The sequence below is a fragment of the Leucoraja erinacea genome, chromosome 6, assembly GCF_028641065.1.
Source record: "Leucoraja erinacea ecotype New England chromosome 6, Leri_hhj_1, whole genome shotgun sequence".
NCBI classification, from domain to species: domain Eukaryota; kingdom Metazoa; phylum Chordata; class Chondrichthyes; order Rajiformes; family Rajidae; genus Leucoraja; species Leucoraja erinaceus.
In genome coordinates this window covers 2152900-2174118 of record NC_073382.1, presented here as the reverse complement: position 1 = coordinate 2174118, position 21219 = coordinate 2152900, and the positions used below count along the sequence as shown (strand labels likewise).

At 43.3% G+C, this 21219-nt stretch overlaps 1 protein-coding gene across 1 annotated transcript in view; it reads left to right on the top strand.

Moving 5' to 3' along the window:
* LOC129697823 (SH2 domain-containing protein 1A-like) overlaps nt 1–19804 on the top strand; it is an 87017-nt gene extending 67213 nt beyond the window's left edge. The window contains exon 4 of the mRNA XM_055636460.1: nt 18472–19804. Within this exon, the coding sequence (XP_055492435.1) occupies nt 18472–18515 (44 nt within the window). The 3' untranslated portion in view covers nt 18516–19804. The remainder of the gene's footprint in view (nt 1–18471) is intronic.
* Nucleotides 19805–21219: the final 1415 nt, after the last annotated feature.

Here is a 21219-nt window from a genome sequence, read left to right as displayed (position 1 = left end):
AGATGTAAATACTGATAGGGTGAGAAATGAACGTTTCTGTGCAGCATTGTAAACACATGTGAAGCTTGTTATTGTGCTGTAAATCAAATGTAATTATTTGTAATAGAAGCTCCCCCGGGGGAAGCTGTTCCCTGACGTTGTCGAATACTTAAAGATATTCCCTTAATTATATGGGGTGCTGGCTTCATGGAAACAGATTTCTGGTAACTGTGTATTTGAGTAGAGAAGTAAAAGAGTTGGAAGAATTGAAAGTGACTGTTTCCAAAGATGTCGTTGTCAAGTTGTGGTTGTGCGGTGGAAGTCACACTCCCTTCGCCAGCTGTATCGCTTGCACACAATATTTTATGTGGTCCACCTGTGATGTAAATTTGTATAGGTACATATTATACATTTATACATATTGTTCAGCATTATACATATGGTATAAGTCTTGGTCTAAAGGCTTGGATAGAGAGGATGTGGAGAGGATGCTTCCACTTGTGGGAGAGTCATAGCCTCTGAATTAAAGGACGTTCTTTTAGGAAGGAGATGAGGAGAAATTTATTTAGTCAGAAGGTGTTAGAATCTGTGGAATTCCTTGCCACAGAAGGCTGTGGAGGCCGTCAGTGATATATTTAAGGTGGAGGATAGATTCTTGATCAGTACGGGTGTCAGAGGTTATGGGACGGAGGCAGGAGAGTGGGGTTAGGAGGGAGAGATGGATCAGATTCAGATTCAATTTTAATTGTCATTGTCAGTGTACAGTACAGAGACAACGAAATGCATTTAGCATCTCCCTTGAAGAGCGACATAGCAAACGATTTGAATAAAAAAAAAAACAATAATAAGTGTCCGGGGGGGGGGGGGGGGGGGGGGAATTTTACAGCCTTGATTGAATGGCGGAGTAGACTTAATGGGCCAAATGGCCTAATCCTAGTCCTATCACTTATGATCTTATGAAGTCAACTGACTAGGTGGGTTTTGTTGGGGCTATAAGTGTGTTTGATGGGATGGCAGAGTTACCAGGGATGACGTGTAGTTTTGTTTATTTTATTTTAGAGATACAGAGAGGAAACAGGCCCTTCGGCCCACCGAGTCCGCGCCAACCAATGATCCCCGCACACTGTCACTGTCCCACACACGCTAGGGACAATTTACAATTTTACCGAAACCAATTAGCCTACAAACCCGTATTTCCCGGAGTAAACGCACGCAGGTTTAATTTAATTTCAGGTTAGCTTAGTTTAGAGATGCAGCGTGGAAACAGTCTCTTTGGCCCATCAAATCCGCACCGACTAGTGATCCCCGCACATTAACACTGCCCCTATACACACTAGGGACAATTTCGAATTTTACCAAAATTTTACCAAAACAGTTTACCGCCAAACCTGTATGTCTTTGGAGTGTGGGAGGAGACCGGAGCTCCGAGAGAAAGCCCACGTATTTCACGGGGAGCAGTGTGTACAAACTCCGTACAGACAGCACCCATGGTCTGGATCGCACCCGGGTCACTGGTGCTGTAAGGCAGCAACTTTGCCGCTGCGCCACTGTGACGGTGCTGCCAGACACTCCAGTCTGTTTGTCTGATGAGACATTAGCTGTGGTTATCATATTTCCTGTCAATGTCAGATTTCATAACAGCACCAGACAACAGGAAGTTTGTGCCGAAGATTCGTCCTTGTTATGCAAGTTTTTTATTGTTTATCATATTGCTTGTATGTCAAGCAGGTTTTAGTATTGGGCCACACAATGCCATCATAACGTGTTTTGCTCACACTTTTGCGTATGGAACGAGCTGCTGGAATAGATAATTGAGGCAGGTACTTTTTGCAACGTTTAAGAAACATTGAGGCAGGTACATGGATAGCACAGGTTTAGAGGGATATGGGCCCAATGCAGGCAGGTGGAACTAGTATAGCTGGGACATGTGGGCTGATGTGGGCAAGTTGGACCATAGGGCCTGTTTCCACACTATCACTCTATGACTCCATGACACCCAGGCATTGAAGCCACTTCAAGAGACAAAAGTCGTCAAAGGTTATATGTACCGACAACAAAAGAATGTGTAAGAAAGAACTTATCTTATGAAGTCAACGGTGTATAGTTTGTGGTCACGGAGGTGCAGCGGTAGAGTTGCTGCCTTACAGCGAATGCAACGCCGGAGACCCGGGTTCAATCCCGACTGCGGGTGCTGTCTGTACGGAGTTTGTACTTTCTCCCCGTGACCTGCGTGGGTTTTCTCCGAGATTTTCAGTTTCCTCCCACACTCCAAAGACGTACAAGCTTGTAATTTAACTGTCTTTGCAAATGTAAAAATTGTCCCTAGTTGGGTATAGGATAGTGTTAAAGTGTGGGGATCGCTGGTCGGCGCGGAGCCGGTGGGCCTGTTTATGCGCTGTATCTCTAAACTAAACCAAACTAAACTAACTAAGGTAGGCACAAAATGCTGGAGTAACTCCGCGGGACAGGCAGCATCTCTGGAGAGAAGGAATGGGCGATGTTTGGGGCCGAGACCCTTCATCATACAACAAAATAATCTTCTGAGATGATGTGACAGTCTACCTGTTCCATGCTCAAGAAGGAACTGCAGATGCTGGAAAATCGAAGGTAGACAAAAGTGCTGGAGAAACTCAGCGGGTGCGGCAGCTGAACCTGAAGAAGGGTTTTGGCCCGAAATGTTGCCTATGTCCTTCGCTCCATAGATGCTGCTGCACCCGCTGAGTTTCTCCAGCACTTTTGTCAACCTGTTCCATGCCACAGGGTCAAACTGAGGAATTTGGTTAAAATGAGGTTTGCACTAAATGTTTTATCTGGCTTAAAATCTGTTTTGGAAATGAAATAAAAGTGTAATATACTTAAATCTGAGATATTTCTCGGTCTCATGTGTGTGGATTAAGACGCAGTGGATTTTGGCAATTAACCGGTTAAAACACATGTAGAAAAAACATTTTAATGCTGTGTTTGCTTCCAATCTGGAACTGGACTGTAAGGGTATTAGAAGTAGAATCATTCAAGGCTTTCTGAAAGCAATTGAATGGGCACTTGGTCGAAAATAATTTGCAGGGTTTATGGGGAAAGAGCAGGAAAGTGGATTGATGAGATTTTTCTTTCAGGAGCTGGCCTCCATTTAATTATCTGCCGTGCCTTTAGTGATGTTACTGGATTTATAATGCACCTTTCAAAATATTCCAGTGCTTTGGTGCCAGTGGAAAGTATCACTGTTGTAAGGTAGGAAACACACAGAAAACTCTGTAGGTGGCACAGTGGTGCAGCGGTAGAGTTGCTGCCTTACAGCGCCAGATATCCAGGTTCAATCCTGACTAATGGTGCTGCCTCTGCGGAGTTTGTATGTTCTCCTTGTGACCGCATGGGTTTTCTCCAGGTGCTTCAGTTTTCTCTCACGTTCCAGAGACGTGCAGGTTTGTAGGTTAATTGGCTTCGGTAAATTGTCCCTAGTTTGTAGGCTAGGACTGCGTATGGGTGAATGCTGGCCGGCATGGACTTGGTTGGGTGAATGGCCTGCTTTCATGCTGTATCTCTAAACTAAACTAAACTGATCTCTTTCAAATATCACAGTAATATTGATATATGATCTATTTTCATAATGTTGAGCAAGGGATTAAAACTGAGCCGGTATTCAGGGAATAAATGGCCATCTCTTCTTTGAAATAATGGCTTGGGTTCAAGTTCAAGTTCAAGTTCAAGTGAGTTTATTGTCATGTGTCCCTGATAGGACAATGAAATTCTTGCTTTGTTTCAGCACACATAACATAGTAGGCATTTACTACAAAACAGATCAGTGTGTCCATATACCATAATATAAATATACACACACATGAATAAATAAAATGATGACGTGCAAATAACAGATGATTGGTTATTAATGTTCAAAGTTTTGTCCGAGCCAGGTTTAATAGCCTGATGGCTGTGGGGAAGTTGCTATTCCTGAACCTGGTCGTTGCAGTCTTCAGGGTCCTGTACCTTCTACCTGAAGGTGGCGGGGAGATGAGTGTGTGGTCAGGATGGTGTGGGTAGTTGAGGCCAATTCATTGGCTATATTTAAGAGGGAGTTAGATGTGGCCCTTGTGGCTAAAGAGATCAGGGGGTATGGAGAGAAGGCAGGTACAGGATACTGAGTTGGATGATCAGCCATGATCATATTGAATGGTGGTGCAGGCTCGACGGGCCGAATGGCCTACTCCTGCACCTATTTTCTATGTTTCTGTGTTCTCTCTATGCCCTCTAGTTTTTGACATTTCCGCCCTAGTAAAAGGTTCTGACCATCTACTGCCACATAGTTTGCCTCTATACGATGTGAGACTGCACTTTTCTTGTTGAAATTGTTACACTTTTCCTACATGAGGTCAGTGCTTCCATTTGGTTTTCAGCATAATGTTGCTGGTTGGTCTTAGTATTGGTCTATTATTGTCACGTGTACTTAGTGAAAATCTTTGTTTTGCATGCTATCTGGTCAAATCATACCTTTCATGAGTATAGCCAAGCATACACAAGTACAATAGGTATGGTAAAGGGTAAAATGATAGAGTGCAGAATGTAGACCTCAGCTTTTTAGCATTACAGTTATAGAGAAAGTGCAGATTTTAAAAAAAGTGCAAGGGCTGCAATGAGGTAGGTTGGGAGATCGAGTCTTCAGCCTCAGCTATGAGAGGTTCTTTCAATAGTCTCATAGTGTGGAGGAAACTGTTTTTATGTATTGCTGTTATTGGTCACTTTACAAGTTCAACACATATATATGTTTGCAATGCCATTGATGTCTGAATCTGTCAATTAGCGATCTGTTGAATGTTAATCATTTGTGTACTTTCCTTGGGTTTCCATGCTTACGCAGATGGAAACACTCTAAAATAACAAGCTTATTTAAAAACTCATTCCTTGCTGCAATAGTTTCCAAAGTTTCAGAAGAAATAAGTTTTCATTCAGTTTTCAGAAGATAGAATTGTTTTGCAATCCTCTGCTTTTGCCATCAGATAACAATGGCCTGTTTCCTGTAGCATCGTTACTTTTTTGCATATCTTTCATTCATTTGTTCTATATCACCGTCTGTATCTCTTGTTTCCCTTTCCCCCGACTCTCAGTCTGGAGTAGGTCCTCGAACTGAAAGGTCACCTGTTCCTTTTCACCAGACATGCTGTCTGACCCGCTGAGTTACTCCAGCTTTTTGTGTCTATCAACAGCTGTTACTACCTATGTTCATGAGCTGAATGGGATTCAACACCATTGCTGTCTGAATGGGTAATGGAAGTGTTTCAAATGAGGCAACATCTTGTAACATTGTGAGATAATTTTGTCGAAAGAAGAAGTGATTTTCTCAAAAGTGATTAGCGATGGGTGATAAAGCCCAGGCTGGCCAGTGAACCCCACTGTGTATGGAAACATAGAAATTAAGTGCAGGAGTAGGCCATTCGGCCCTTCGAGCCTGCACCACCATTCAATATGATCATGGCTGATCATCCAACTCAGTATCCCGTACCTGCCTTCTCTCCATACCCTCTGATCCCCTTAGCCACAAGGGCCACATCTAACTCCCTCTTAAATATAGCCAATGAACTGGCCTCAACTACCCTCTGTGGCAGAGAGTTCCAGAGATTGGCCACTCTCTGTGTGAAAAAAGTTCTTCTTATCTCGGTTTTAAAGGATTTCCCCCTTATCCTTGAGCTGTGACTCCTTGTCCTGGACTTCCCCAACATCGGGAGCAATCTTCCTGCATCTAGCCTGTCCAACCCCTTGAGAATTTTGTAAGTTTCTATAAGATCCCCTCTCAATCTCCTAAATTCTAGAGAGTATAAAAAGTCTATCCAGTCTTTCTTCATAAGACAGTCCTGACATCCCAGGAATCAGTCTGGTGAACCTTCTCTGCCCTCCCTCTATGGCAATAATGTCCTTCCTCAGATTTGGAGACCAAATGATGCAAAGCAGGTAAAATCACACATTTTCCAATCATAAACGATGGGGAGGCCTATGATGGGCCATGCAGCGGCAGAGTTGCTGCCTGACAACGCCAGAGACCCAGGTTCAATCCTGACTACGGGTCCTTTCGGTACGGAGTTTGTACGTTCTCCCTGTGACCTGCGTGGGTTTTCTCTGGGTGCTCCAGTTTCCTCCCACACTCCAAAGACGTACAGGTTTGTAGGTTAATTGGCTTCTGTAAACATTGTAAATTGCCCCTAGGGTGGAGGATAATGTTAATGTGTGGAGATCGCTGTTCGATGCGGACCCAATGTTTTTTTTTTTTTACTGAAGTGATTTTAGCTGCTCTCATTTTCCAGGTTATAATGTTCTTTGCGGTCATTCATTAACAGTTATGCATTGGATCTCTTGCCAAACAGGTGCAGACGGCTCCTCATTGATCTTGCCTGTTGCAGAAAAAAAAACACATTCAGTTTATTCCTGAAACCTTGTCAACTCTGACTATTAATTTAGCTCAGAAACCATTCTCTTTATTACTCCAAGATTCAAGCCTTGGCTCTTAAAAATAAATAACACAAATTCAATTGGGTTTCAATTTAAGTTCACATATCAAGACACATTGCACTCGTGTTGTTTGCTTGCCTTGTTTTTTTTAATAATTGCCAGGTAACTTACAAATTTCATGTTTTCATACAGCATATCAATTAGATTATATTTAATGTGTATCTGTTAGGATGCCTACACTGTGCACCATTCAGTGTCAGTCAGATGAATTTAATTTGTCAATATTTTGCTATTTCATTGATTTTCATTTTTTATTATCAATTATATCAGTATGAGAACTCCCAGCAGTGGGCACCTTTGATCTGAATGCTACGTCCATCTTCCAACTCTCCTTCCTACACATAATATTCCTGTAATAGACTTATTGCATGAAAGGATAATATTCCTTGCAGCAAAGAAATCTGAAAACTCAGCAGGTCAAACAAAAAGCAAATGGGTAAACGTGACCAACTCAAAAAAATGTGTTCCTTCACCAATCTCCTTTGAGGTGGCACAGTGGCGCAGTGGTAGTGTTGCTGCCGTACAGCGCCAGAGACCCAGGTTCAATCCTGACCACGCGTGCTGTCTGTACGGAGTTTGTACGTTCTCCCTGTGACTGCGTGGGTTTACTCCGGAAACTCTGATTTCCTTCCACATTCCAAAGGAGTGCAAGTTAATCGCCTTCTATAAATTGCCCCTAGTGTGTAGGACAGAAGTAGTTTAATTTAAGAAGGAACTGCAGATGCTGGAAAATCGAAGGCAGGCAAAAATGCTGGAGAAACTCAGCAGGTACAGCAGCATCTATGGAGCGAAGGAAATAGGTAACGTTTCGGAACTTATTGTCATGTGTACCAAGGTACTGTGAAAAGCTTGTGTGGCATGCTAGCCAGTCAGTGGAAAGACTATACATGATTACAATTGAGCCATTCACAATGTATGGTTGATCGCTGGGCCGAAGGATCTGTTTCCATGCTATATCTCCAAAACTAAAAAACTGAAACTAAAATAGACAGAGGCATTGCTAGCAAGATCACCATTGTTAATTGTCCTCCAGAAAGTGGTGGCGAGAGACTTTCTGGAACTGCTGGCAACCCATGGTGTGAATACCTTCTCAGTGCAGTTTGCCATTTTGCTGCAAGACACCACCAGTTACATGGGGCCAGAGGGTGGTGAATCTGTGGAATTCATTGCCACAGAAGGCTGTGGACGCCAAGTCAATGGATATATATTTTAAGGCAGAGATAGATAGATAGATTCTTGTTGAGTACAGCTTTCAGGGGTGTTGGGGAGAAGGCAGGAGGATGGTGTTAAAAGGGGAAGATGGTTCAGCCATGATTGAATGGTGGAGTAGACTTGATGGGCCGAATGGCCTAATTCTTCTCCTATCACTTCTGAACCTATGAACATAGGAACAGCATAGTAAATAGGCCCTTCGGCCCACAATGTCTTCCCATGATTTACTCTTTACTCAGAGAGTGGTAGCGGTGTGGAATGAGCTTCCAGTGGAAGTGGTGGAGGGCAGGTTCATTGGTATCATTTAAAAATAAATTGGATAGGCATATGGATGAGAAGGGAATGGAGGGTTATGGTATGAGTGCAGGCAGGTACAAGGGGAAAAAAACCTTTGTTCGGCATCGGAATCTGCCCACAGCCGAGATGGCGATTTTGGCGCTGTTGGAATTGTTATATGGTTTAAAATAGGGGGATTTTTACTAGGCTTACTAAGCGCGCCCTGTTCAGCTAGTAAAGAATTAACCCAAAAATCGCTGCAAGACCCTTACCGTCGCAAAAGGTATTATTAGTTTTATAGGCCTCCCTATATAGTTATAATAATTTTTTAAATTACTATCTGATTCCGTAACCTCTCGCAGCCCCAGGGTTTTATAAAGCAAACAATTAAAGGTATGTACCTTATTTTTACATTAAATGGGGCTTATATATAACCCTATATATCAAGTTATCTATAGCGAGTAGTTCATTTTGGGCTTTTTATATCCCGCAGTATTTTTCTCGGCATTTGAGGGCACTAATCCAGCGCGCGGTCAACGTTCTAAACCAGCGCGTTCACAGAAACCCACTAGAAAGCCGATTTAAATGGGCATTTATTTACAGCAATTGAACACTAAATGCCTTCCATTTGGCCTATAAATTAATGTAAATTAGATATAAAAATCATGTTATATTGTGAATTATTTTTTAATTATCTTTGGACACTTAGGCTATTTAAAAATGTTAAACTTTCCTTAAGAAATGGCCTTTTGACTATCCAAGATCACAGCTTTTTTGTAATGTCCATTGAAAATCAATAGGGAACAAGATGCTAATTTCCGAGTATGAAAATGGCCATAACTTTTTTAATACTTGAGATATGAAAGTGAATTTGGTGTCAAATTAAACTTATTGTTATGCTTTATCTGATGGGATAAATTGCAGACTTGATTTTTAAAATCTCAAAATTTTGTAACATTGCTAGGTTATGGTATGAGTGCAGGCAGGTGGGACTAAGGGGAAAAAAAATTTGTTCGGCACGGACTTGTAGGGCCGAGATGGCCTGTTTCCGTGCTGTAATTGTTATATGGTTATATGATAGGGGGATAAGCTAACCTTATCAGCACGCCCTGTTCTGAAGAGAATTTCCCCAATCTCTCTGCTTCATCTGCCTTACCGTACGTCAAACCGACTCCCAGTAACAAAAGGGAATCCCTATTTTGCTCCTTTTTAATTGTAAGCTCGGCTTCAGAGGTATCAGGTATAGATGCAGGGGATCACACCTTCCCTAGCCCACAATGGGCCTGCCAGGTCATTTGTGGCTGGCCTCGATTGATCCTGCTCTTTTCTCACATCTTCACCTCCCCCCAACCCCCACCCTCTACTTTCCTGAACCCAAAACGTCACCCATCCTTTTTTCTCCACAGATGCTGCCTGACCCGCTGAGTTTCTCCAGCACTGTGTGTCTATCTTCATATGTGAAAGGCTCCTATTCCAGGACGTGGTTGGAGGAGACCATGTTTCTCCTCTTTATGTTGTGCCTCTATTTAAGAAGGGCTGCATGAAAAAGTCAGGGAACTATAGACCAGTGAGCCTAACCCATTGGTAGGCAAGCTGCTATAGAGGATTCCGAGGGATAAGGTATATATGCATTTAGATAGGAAAGTGCTGATTGGGGGTAGTAAGCAAGGCATAGATAGAGTGGATGTGGAAAGGATGTTTCCACTGTTGGGAGAGTCTCGGACCGGAGGTCATAGCCTCAGAATTAAGGGACGCTCTTTTAGAAAAGAGGTGAGGAGGAACTCCTTTAGTCAGAGGGTGGTGAATCTGTGGAACTCATTGCCACAGAGGGCTGTGGAGGCCAAGTCAGAGGCAGAGATAGACAAATTCTTGATTAGAACGGGTGTCATGGGTTATGGGGAGAATGCAGGAAAATGGGATTAGGAGGCAGAGATCAGCCGTGATTGAATGGCGGAGGAGAATCGATGGGCCGAATGGCCTAATTCTACTCCGATACCTTGTGAACTTGTTTTGTATGTTGGAGACCGTGCCTTACGAATCTGTTTTGTGAAGAAGTAACCAAAAAGGTTAAGGGCAAAACTGTAGACATTGTCAAGATGGACTTCATGAAGGCCTTTGATAAGGTTCCACATGATAGGCTGCTCTGGAAGGTTAGATCGCATGACATCCAGAGTTAGCTAACTGGATGGCCGATTGGGAAAGGGGGAGATGCAGCGAGACCTGGGTGTCATGGTACACCAGTCATTGAAGGTAGGCATGCAGGTGCAGCAGGCAGTAAAGAAAGCGAATGGTATGTTAGCTTTCATTGCAAAAGGATTTGAGTATAGGAGCAGGGAGGTTCTACTGCAGTTGTACAGGGTCTTGGTGAGACCACACCTGGAGTATTGCGTACAGTTTTGGTCTCCAAATCTGAGGAAGGACATTATTGCCATAGAGGGAGTGCAGAGACGGTTCACCAGACTGATTCCTGGGATGTCAGGACTGTCTTATGAAGAAAGACTGGATAGACTTGGTTTATACTCTCTAGAATTTAGGAGATTGAGAGGGGATCTTATAGAAACTTACAAAATTCTTAAGGGGTTGGACAGGCTAGATGCAGGAAGATTGTTCCCGATGTTAGGGAAGTCCAGGACCAGGGGTCACAGCTTAAGGATAAGGGGGAAATCCTTTAAAACCGAGATGAGAAGAACTTTTTTCACACAGAGAGTGGTGAATCTCTGGAACTCTCTGCCACAGAGGGTAGTTGAGGCCAGTTCATTGGCTATATTTAAGACGGAGTTAGATGTGGCCCTTGTGGCTAAGGGGATTAGGGGGTATGGAGAGAAGGCAGGTACGGGATACTGAGTTGGATGATCAGCCATGATCATATTGAATGGCGGTGCAGGCTCGAAGGGCCGAATGGCCTACACCTGCACCTATTGTCTATGTTTCTATGTTTCTATGATAGAGAATTGGCTTAAGATGAAGCAATGGCAGAGTGTTTATGAGACAGGATAGAGTGCAACTTGGAGGGGAGAGAGGAGGGGACGGATTTCCTTCTGGCCCTTTTTGTTTGGCAAACCTAAGTGGAATCTTGCTTTTATGGAGTCTTTGATAAATGATAGCAAGCAAAAGTCTCTTCTTAGTAGTAGAACAAGATGTTGCTGGCAAATTTGGTAGAGAAGAAAATATTTCACTGTTGTGTCTTGTGCTCAATATTCATTACAAAGGGATGTGACGTAATGCGAAAAACTTCCTGTACTGTAGTTTATATAGAAAAACTCCCCCCACCCCCTCAAAAACCAGCAGATTAATTTCACACTGCACTTGGGATAGATTCCCTGTCAAAGGCAATGTACCCTCAGTACATGTGGATTAAATCAAGTCCATCAGCACTCCTTTCTAGCTCTTATTTTAATTCTAAGAAATAAAATCTATCGAATGAAGAAATAAAACTGAGAAGGTTTTCTCAGTTGGCCATTGACTGAATCTTTAAGGTCCACTTAGAAACATAGAAACATAGAAAATAGGTGCAGGAGGAGGCCATTCGGCCCTTCGAGCCAGCACCGCCATTCAGTGTGATCATGGCTGATCGTCCCCTATCAATAACCCGTGCCTGCCTTCTCCCCATATCCCTCGACTCCACTAGCCCCTAGAGCTCTATCTAACTCTCTCTTAAATTCATCCAGTGATTTGGCCTCCACTGCCCTATGTGGCAGGGAATTCCACAAATTCACAACTCTCTGGGTGAAATTTTTTTTTTCTCACCTCAGTCTTAAATGACCTCCCCTTTATTCTGAGACTGTGGCCCCTGGTTCTGGACACTTGCTTTGCCTCCCTAATGGTCTGCTCTGTAAAAGTATTTGCAATTTGTAGAATATGTTAAAGGTGAATTGAATGGCTTTAGTTTTTCACCCAAAGAAATTGTTTTTGTTTAATTTAGAGATACAGCGTGGCCCTTCGGCCCACTGAGTCTACACCGACCAGCAATCGCCTCTCATTAACACTATCCTACACACACGGGACACATTACATTCATACCAAGCCAATTAACCTACAAACCTGTACGTCTCTGAAGTGTGGGGGGGGTGGGGGGAACCGAAGACCATGAAGAAAATCCACGTGGTCATGGGAAGAATTAACAAACTCCGTACAGACAGCACACATAGTCTGGATCGAACCTGGGTCTCTGGCGCTGCAAACGCTGCAAGAGCTGTATCTCTACTGCTGCATCACTGTGTCGCCCTTAGGAAGTAGGATTAATGATGGATAGGAAAGGGATATGGGCCAAATGCGGGCAGGTGGGACTAACATCGACGGGGCTTCATAAGGCAAGAAGGAAAATTGTAGTTGGAATGGGAAAGAGTCCAAAGAAACTGTATTCCTTGAAGCATAGGAAGCTGAGAGGTGATCTTACAGAAGTAGATAAGATCATGAAGGGAATAGAAAGGGTAGAGGTACAGAGTATTTTACCCAGAGTCAGGGAATCAAGAACCAGAGGACATAGGTTAAAGGCGAGAGGGGAAAGATTGAATGGGAATCTGAGGGGCACATTTTTCACACAGAGGGTGGTGGACATATGGAATGACATGTCAGAGGAGGGAATTGAGGCAGAAATTATAACAACATTTAAAAGACATTTGGACAGGTACATGGATAGGAAATGTTTAGAGAGATAAGGGCCAAACGTGGGCAGGTGGGACTGGTGTAGAAGGGGCATCTTGGTCAGCATGGGCGTTTGGCCGAAGAGCCTGTTTCCGTGCTGTGTAATTTTATGAATCTAGACCCTTGCTCATCCTCAATGTGTCATAGAATCATACATCATGGAAACAGGGCCATTGGTTCAACTTATCTATCGCAGACCAAGATGCTCCCACTAAGTCAGTCCCAGTTACATGCATTTGGCCCATATCCATCTATTGAATGGTGTTATTGTACCAACCTCAACTACCTCCTCTTGCAGCTCATTCCATATGCCCACCACCATCTGGGTGAGAAAAATACCCTCGAGTTTCCTATTAAATCTGTCCCCCTCTCATCTTAAATCTATGCCCTCGAGTTCTCGATTCACCTACCCTGGATAATAGATCCTGCATTCACCCTATCTGTTCCCCGCACGATTTAGTACACCTCTATAATATCACCACTTAGTCGCCTGCTCTCCAAGGAATGAAGTCCTACCCTGCCTAATCCTTCTCTTCAGCTCAGGCACTCAGGTCTGACAACATCCTCGTAAATCTTCTCTGCACTCTTTTCAACTTAATGCCATCTTTCCGATAGCAGGGTGATCAAAACTAAACACAGTATAGAAACATAGAAATTAGGTGCAGGAGTAGGCCATTCGGCCCTTCGAGCCTGCACCGCCATTCAATATGATCATGGCTGATCATCCAACTCAGTATCCCGTACCTGCCTTCTCTCCATACCCCCTGATCACCTTCCCCACAAGGGCCACATCTAACTCCCTCTTAAATATAGCCTAGCCAATGAACTGGCCTCAACTACCCTCTGTGGCAGAGAGTTCCAGAGATTCACCACTCTGCACTTAGCGTGAATTTGTAGGAACGTGAGGCATTTGGAGAGGGTGCTGTGGGAGATTACCAGGGCCTGGATTAGAGAGCATAGCTGGAGTTCTTCTCATCTCGGTTTTAAAGGATTTCCCCTTTTATCCTCAAGCTGTGACCCCTTGTCCTGGACTTCCCTAACATCGGGAACAATCTTCCTGCATCTAGCCTGTCCAACCCCTTAAGAATTTTGTAAGTTTCTATAAGATCCCCTCTCAATCTTCTAATTTCTAGAGAGTATAAACCAAGTCTATCCAGTCTTTCTTCATAAGACAGTCCTGACATCCCAGGAATCAGTCTGGTGAACCGTCTCTGCACTCCCTCTATGGCAATAATGTCCTTCCTCAGATTTGGAGACCAAAACTGTACGGAATACTCCAGGTGTGGTCTCACCAAGACCCTGTACAACTGCAGTAGAACCTCCCTGCTCCTATACTCAAATCCTTTGTATGAAGTGAGTTGTAATAATTTCAAAAGATTAAAATGAGTTGTGATATTTTATGCCACAGAAATAGGCCATTTGGCCCATCAGATCTGTGTTGCTCTGAGAGGATGATGCCATTAGCCCCACACCTCTGCTCTTTCCCCAGAGCCCTGCATCTTTTTTTCCTTTCCATTTCCTTTCTGAAAGCTAGTTTTGAATTTGCTTTTCTCTGCCCTTTTACAGTAGCTTGTTTGTTTCACATACTAACAACTTACTTAAGAAAAGTCTATTATTTTTCTGGTCACATTTGCAGGAAAGACGTGGAGGCATTTGGAGAGGGTGCTGTGGAGATTTACCAGAATGCTGCCTGGATTAGAGAGCATTAACTCCGGGGAGAGGTTGGATGGACTTGGATTGTTTTCTCTGGAACATCAGAGGTTGAGGGGAGACTTGATAGAAGTATATATAATTATGAGAGGCATAGATAGGGAAGACAGTCAGAACTTTTTTTTCCTAGGCTGGAAATGTTCAACACTAAAGGGCAGAGGTATAAGATGAGAGGGGGAAAGTTTAATGGACATGTGCAGGGCAAGTGTTTTTACACAGAGAGTGGTGGGGGCCTGGAACGCATTGCCAGGAATGGTGGTCGAGGCAGATACAATGGTGGTGTTTAAGAAGCTATTAGGCAGGCACATGGAAAGGCAGGGAATAGACAGATATGGACCATGTACAGGCAGATGAGATCAGTTTAATTTGGCAAGATGTTTGGCACAAACAGTTGGGCCGAAGGGCCTATTCCTGGGCTGTGCTGTTCCATGTTCTATGTTTAAACGAAAATGCTCATTATCTCAACATATTTAGAGTCATAGAGTCATACATCATGCAAACACTTGCATACAGCGACCAACATGTACAATCTACACTAGCCCCACCTGCCTGCATTTGGCCCAGATCCTTCGAGACCTATTGTATCCATGTAGCTGTCTAAATATTTCTACAACCTTGCGATGGTACCTGCCTCAACTACCCCTTCCAGCAGCTCATACCATGCTCCCTCCAGGAGGCGTCTAGACACGTCTGGAGGTTAGAGATGCAATGTGGAACCAGGCCCTTCGGCTCATCCAGTCCATACCAACTTTTGATCACTCATTCATACTAGTTATCATACTACACCCAGACAATAGTTCTATCGTACACACTAGGGACTATTTACTGAAACCAATTAACTTACAAACCTGCAAGTTTTTGGAATCCGAGAGGGAACAGGTGCACCCAGATAAAACCCACGTGGTCACAGGCAGAACGCACAGACTCCATACAGGCAGCATAGAAATATAGAAAATAGTTGCAGGAGTAGGCCATTCAGCCCTTCGAACCAGCACCACCATTCAATATGATCATGGGTGATCATCCAAAATCAGTACCCCCGTTCCTGCCTTTTCCACATATCCCTCGATTCCTTTAGCCTTAAGAGCTAAATCTAATTTCCCCTTGAAAACAACCAGTGAATTGTCAGGGAATTCCACAGATTTACAACTCTCTGGGTGAAAAAGATTTTCCTCATCTCAGTCCTAAATGGCCTACCCCTTATTCTTAAACTGTGACCCTGGTTCTGGACTCCCCCAACATCGGGAACATTTTCCTGCATCTAGCCTGTCCAATCTTTTAATAATTTTATATGTTTCGATAAGAACTACTCATACATCTAAATTCCAGTGAATACAAGCCCAGTCGGCCCATTCTTTCATCATATGTCAGTCCCGCCATCCAGGGAATTAATCTGATGAACCGAAGCTGCACTCCCTCAATAGCAAGAATGTCCTTCCTCAAATCAGGAGACCAAAACTGCACACCATACTCCAGATGTGCTCTCAACAGGGCCCTGTACAATGGCAGTAGGACCTCTTCACTCCTATGCTCAAATCCTTGCGTTATGAAGGCCAACAGCTTTCTTCACTGCCAGCTGTACCTGCATGTTCACTTTCAGTGACTGATGTTCAAGGACACCCAGGCCACATTGTACTTCCCCTTTTCTTAATCGGACACCATTCAGATAATCATCTGCCTTCTTGTTCTTGCCATCAAAGTGGATAACCTCACATTTATCCACATTATACTGCATTTGCCATGCATCTGCTCACTTCTGGTCGTGTGGCGAGGTCTCCTTGTCGGGAGGCTCTGCAGGGGTTTTTCGGGCGAATTTAAGCGGTTTCCCGGGGTGGCGAGTCTCAGGGAGTCCCTGCAGGGTGCCCAACCTATCCAAATCATCCTGCAGCCTCATAGCACCCTCCTCGCAGCTCACACTGCCACCCAGCTATGTGTCATCCGCAAACTTGGAGATGGTACATTTAATTCCCTTGTACAAATCGTCCCAGCATCGAGCCTTGCGGCACCCCAATAGTGTCATTCTGAAAAGGACCCGTTAATTCCAATCCTTTGCATCTTGTCTGCCAACCAGTTCCCTATCCATGTCAATACCCTATCCCCAATACCACGTGCTCTAGTTTTGCACGCTAATCTCTTGTGTGAGACCTTGTCAAATGTTTTTTGAAAGTCCAGACACACCACATCTACTGGTTCTCCCTTTTCCATTCTATTTGTTACATCCTCAAAACATTCCAGAAGATTAGTGAAGCATGATTTACCCTTCATAAATCCATGTTGACAGTGCCCGATCCTATCACTGCATTCCAAATGCGCTGCTATTACTTCTTTAATAATCAACTCAAACATCTTCCCCACTACCGATGTAAGGCTATAAGGTCCATAATTCCCTGTTTTCTATCTCCCTACTTTCATAAAAAGCGGGGTTACATTAGCTAGCCTCCAGCCCACAGTAACTGATCCAGAGTCTATTAAACATTGGAAAATGATCACCAATGCATCCACACTATCTAGGGCCACCTCCTTGAGTACTCTGGGATGCAGACCATCAGGCCTTTGGGATTTATCTGCCTTCAGTCCCAACTGTTTACCCGACATCATTTCCTGACAAATGTGGATTCCCTTCAGTTCCTCCCTCCCATTAGATCCTCGGTCCTCTAGTATTTCTGGGAGATTTTTTGTGTCTTCCTTAGTGAAGACAGAACCAAAATACTTGTACTTTGTACTGGCCTGCCATTTCCTTGTTTTCCATTATAAATTCACCTGTCTCTGACTCTAAGGGATCTACATTTGGCTTCACTAATCTTTTCCTCTTCAATATCAAGTGGGGGTTAATGTTTGTCTATTGCTTTACAATTGTTTACTTATGCTTGGTTACTTCATATATGAAGTTTGTATGTGTATAATAGTTGTATGTATATATACGTCTGTAGGTATTACGGGAAATTGCCTGGGGTAGTATTATTATTATTAATTAATTGATTTTTAAATATGGTAGAAGTGTTGGGGAAAAGGGGTGAGATTTAATAAGTTATTCTTCTTCTCACTCCTTTTCGAGCTTGTACAGACACAGAGTTGGACATTGGAAATTTGCTTTTTGTTCTTTTCATTGCTTGTAAATATTGATTGTAATGTCCAATTGTTTGATAATTTCGATTTTGTTACTATTAATGTCTTTAATGTCTTTACTTGTTCGGAATAAATAAAATAAATAAAAAAATAAATATCCAAAGAAGCTTTTAGTCAGTTTTTTTATTCTCCACAAGCTTTCTTTCATGCTCTTTTTACCCCCTCTTAATTAACCCCTTTGTCCTCTGTTGAAGTCTAAATTTCTCCCAGTCCTCCGGTTTGCTGCTTCCTCTGGCCAATTTATATGCCTCTTCCATGGCTTTAACACTATCCTTAATTTCCCTCGTTAGCCACAGTTGAGCCGCCCTCCCCATTATATTTTTTCGCCAGATAGGGATGAACAATTTTTGCAGTTCATCCATTCGATCTTTAAACCTTTGCTATTGCACCTCCACCGTCAACCCTTTAAGTATGATTTGCCCGTCTATCCCAGACAATTCCCGTCTCATACCATCAAAGTCTCCTTTATTCAAGTTCAGGACTCTAGTCTCTGAATTAACCATGTCACTCTCCATCTCAATGCAGAATTCCACCATATTATGGTCACTGTTGCTCAAGGGGCTTTGCACAACAAGATTGCAAACTAATCCTTCTTCATTACACAATACCCAGTCTAGGATGGCCTGCCCTCTAGTTGGTTCTTCTACATTTTGGCTTTAAAAAAAAATCCCATATACATTCCAGGAAATCCTCCTCCTCAGCGCTGTTACCAATTTGGTTGGCCCAACCTATATGTAGATTAAAGTCACCCATGATAACCGCTGTACCTTTGCTACATGCATCCCTAATTTCCTGTCTGATGCTGTCCCCAACCTCCCATAGTCAAGATTGAACCCAGGTCACTGGCGCAGTAAGGCAGCAACTCTACCGTGCCTCCCCTCTGGGCTATTTTTTGGCAATTAACTTAGATCTAAACTCTCAGAGTACTGATTCCTACCAGTGGAAACACTTTCTCCCTTTCGATCCAAGTTGGTCATGTATAAATGTTTGAACATTGCATTATGTAATTCTAATGTGCTCCTTTTCTTGTAGACTTGCAGGAAGAACGAGCGTACATGGAAATGCTCGGCATATGACATGGACCTAGTACAAGAGAAGAGTCTCCAGAGCATCACGAAGTGTTATCTTGGAAATAAATACATTATTCTGCTCCAATGCTGTAATTCTAGATTAGTTATTCCTTTAAACATGCTGCATCCATGAAAATGTGAAAATCCATTTGGTGTAAATGATATAATATCCTAATTTTTCCAAGCTGTAGAATTCACTAATGTAAACTATATTGCAATCTTATCTTGCCTACTTTATGTATAATGTAGCATAGATGGAGACCATTTGGCCCATTTTACACCGCATGCTCTGTGATAGAGCCATTTATTTGGTTCAAGGGGGCTGGCTGGTTCAGGCTAAACTGAATGAAATATATATTACTAAAAGTAAGATCTTGACCACTTCCTGTTTTTCTGTTTCATGATTTTTGAAAAACGCTGCCACTTGCTGCTGTGATTTTTGGCCATCTTACTCAGAGTCCCCCTCCGCTGCGCAGGACAAGAGGATTTTTCCCATCGATAAAAAATAAAATAGTTATTAATGTTTAAAAAATGTTGACATTCTCTCTGCTGCCCCTGCTGGTGGGAGGGGGGGAGGGACTATAAAACCCAGAAGTGTTATGTATCACTCAGTCTCTGCAAGATGGAGGAAGCGAGAGGGTCACGTCTCTCTGAGCTGTGAATAACACTGAACACATGTCTACTCCACTGTGAGTATCCTTAATGTGCTTTGAAAATGAAAATATGGTTGCTTTTAAATGCTGCACTGCAAATGGTTGTTGCTGGTGGTGGTAACTGCTTTGAAATGCTGCACTGCAAATGGTTGTTGGTGGTAACTTGACAACTTCCTGATTGCACTGCATATTGATTTTAGTTAAAACGCTACCACATATGGCTGTGATTTTGGCCATCTTACTCAGTCCCCCTCCGCTCATCAGGTGCAGAGGATTTTTCCCATCAATGAAGCCTTGCACCCTGCTTGAAATGGTATGAAACTGCACTTCAATTTGGTTGTCTTGCACCCTGCTTGAAGTGGCATGAAACTGCACTTGAGTTTGGTGGCCCTGCACCCTGCTTGAAGTGGTAGAAAACTGCACTTGAGTTTGGTGGCCTTGCACCCTGCTTGAAATGGAATTTCAAGAAATAGCCGTGAGTCAACTGCTTGCCCACCAGCCGTGAGTGAGCTGCCAGCACATCAGGCTTGAGTGACTGAGCTGTCACCCCAAGAATCCATTTGGCCCACAATGTCCATACTAGCCCTCTGGAAACCAGCCCCTTCAGCCCGCAATACCCATACTAGCACTCCAGAAAGCCCCCCCCCCACTGGCCACCAATATTATAATCACGGTGGCAGAGCGGCATGGTGGCGCAGCAGTAGAGTTGCTGCCTTGTGCCCCTTAAGAAACCGGAACGGAAACCTCTGGAGACTTTGCACCCCACCCATGGTTTCCGTGCGGTTCCCGGAGGTTTTTGTCAGTCTCCCTACCTGCAACCTCCGGGAACCGCAAGGAAACCTTGGGTGGGGCGCAAAGTCTCCAGAGGTTTCCGCGCAGGTTTCCCAAGTGGGACAGGGGCATTACTGTACTTACAGCGATGGAGTTTGTACGTTCTCCCCGTGACCGCGTGGGTTTTCTCCGAGACTTTCGCTTTCCTCCCACACTCCAAAGAGTTTTGTAGGCTAATTGGCTTGGTGTAACTGTAAAATTGTGCCTGGTGGGTGTGTGTGCGTGTGTAGGATAGTGTTAGTGTGTGGGGATCGTGGTCGGCGGGTACTCGGTGGGCCGAAAGGCCTGTATCTGCGCTGTATCTCTAAACTAAACTAAACTCACTGTACATTGTTGGAGGAGATGGCGTCTGAGTAGTTTGAGGAGATGTCTACTAATTCTACTTGAAAGGAAAAGAGAATCTTACCCAGTAGTAAATGAGACAATTAAGGTCAATATAATCCTCTGTAACTGACTGGCCAAACCTCATATGGTTTATCAGATTAGAAAAGGCACTAAATTTACGACCAAAATGCTTACACATGTCCACTTGTTTCCACATGCTGATTTAATCACATCATTGTTTTGACTGCATGTTTTTTTTTAAGTAGTAGCCTAACTGATTAAATGGGGATGATGAGCCATTTACTGTAGACTTTGTACTTAGCTTTAAGACTTCCTTATGTTTGAGATGTGAATTTATGCATTGGTTTATCTCTCAGAAAATTCTGCAAACACATCTTGGACAAGGAACGATTGTAAATTGCAGCGATTATTGCTTTGTGATTCATTGAAAGAGCGCAATATTCAACCAGTGGACAAAAGTACAGGGAAATATTCATTTATTATTGTAGTTTATCATCCACTAACAAAATTGGGAGAGTTTGAAAGCATGCAATTGCTGACAATGTGATCTTGTTACAAGTAATAAAAACTATACTGCCATAATGTATCTGAAACAATCATCTCTTGAAATTGAACAAGCAGTCAGTGAGTCATTTAACCTGTAATTTCAATACTTTGAGTTAAAGTTGATCTATTTTCTTCTTGTGACATAGAATGAGGCCAGTCGCTGCACTGAATTAATGCCAGCTCTCAGAACCAATCCCTTCCCCACCTCTTATTTCACAGCAATCTATTAGTTTAGTTTAGTTTAGAGATGCAGCGCGGAACCAGGCCCTTCGGTCCACCGAGTCCGAGTCGGCCAGCGATCCCCGCGCACAAACACTATTCTACTCACACTAGGG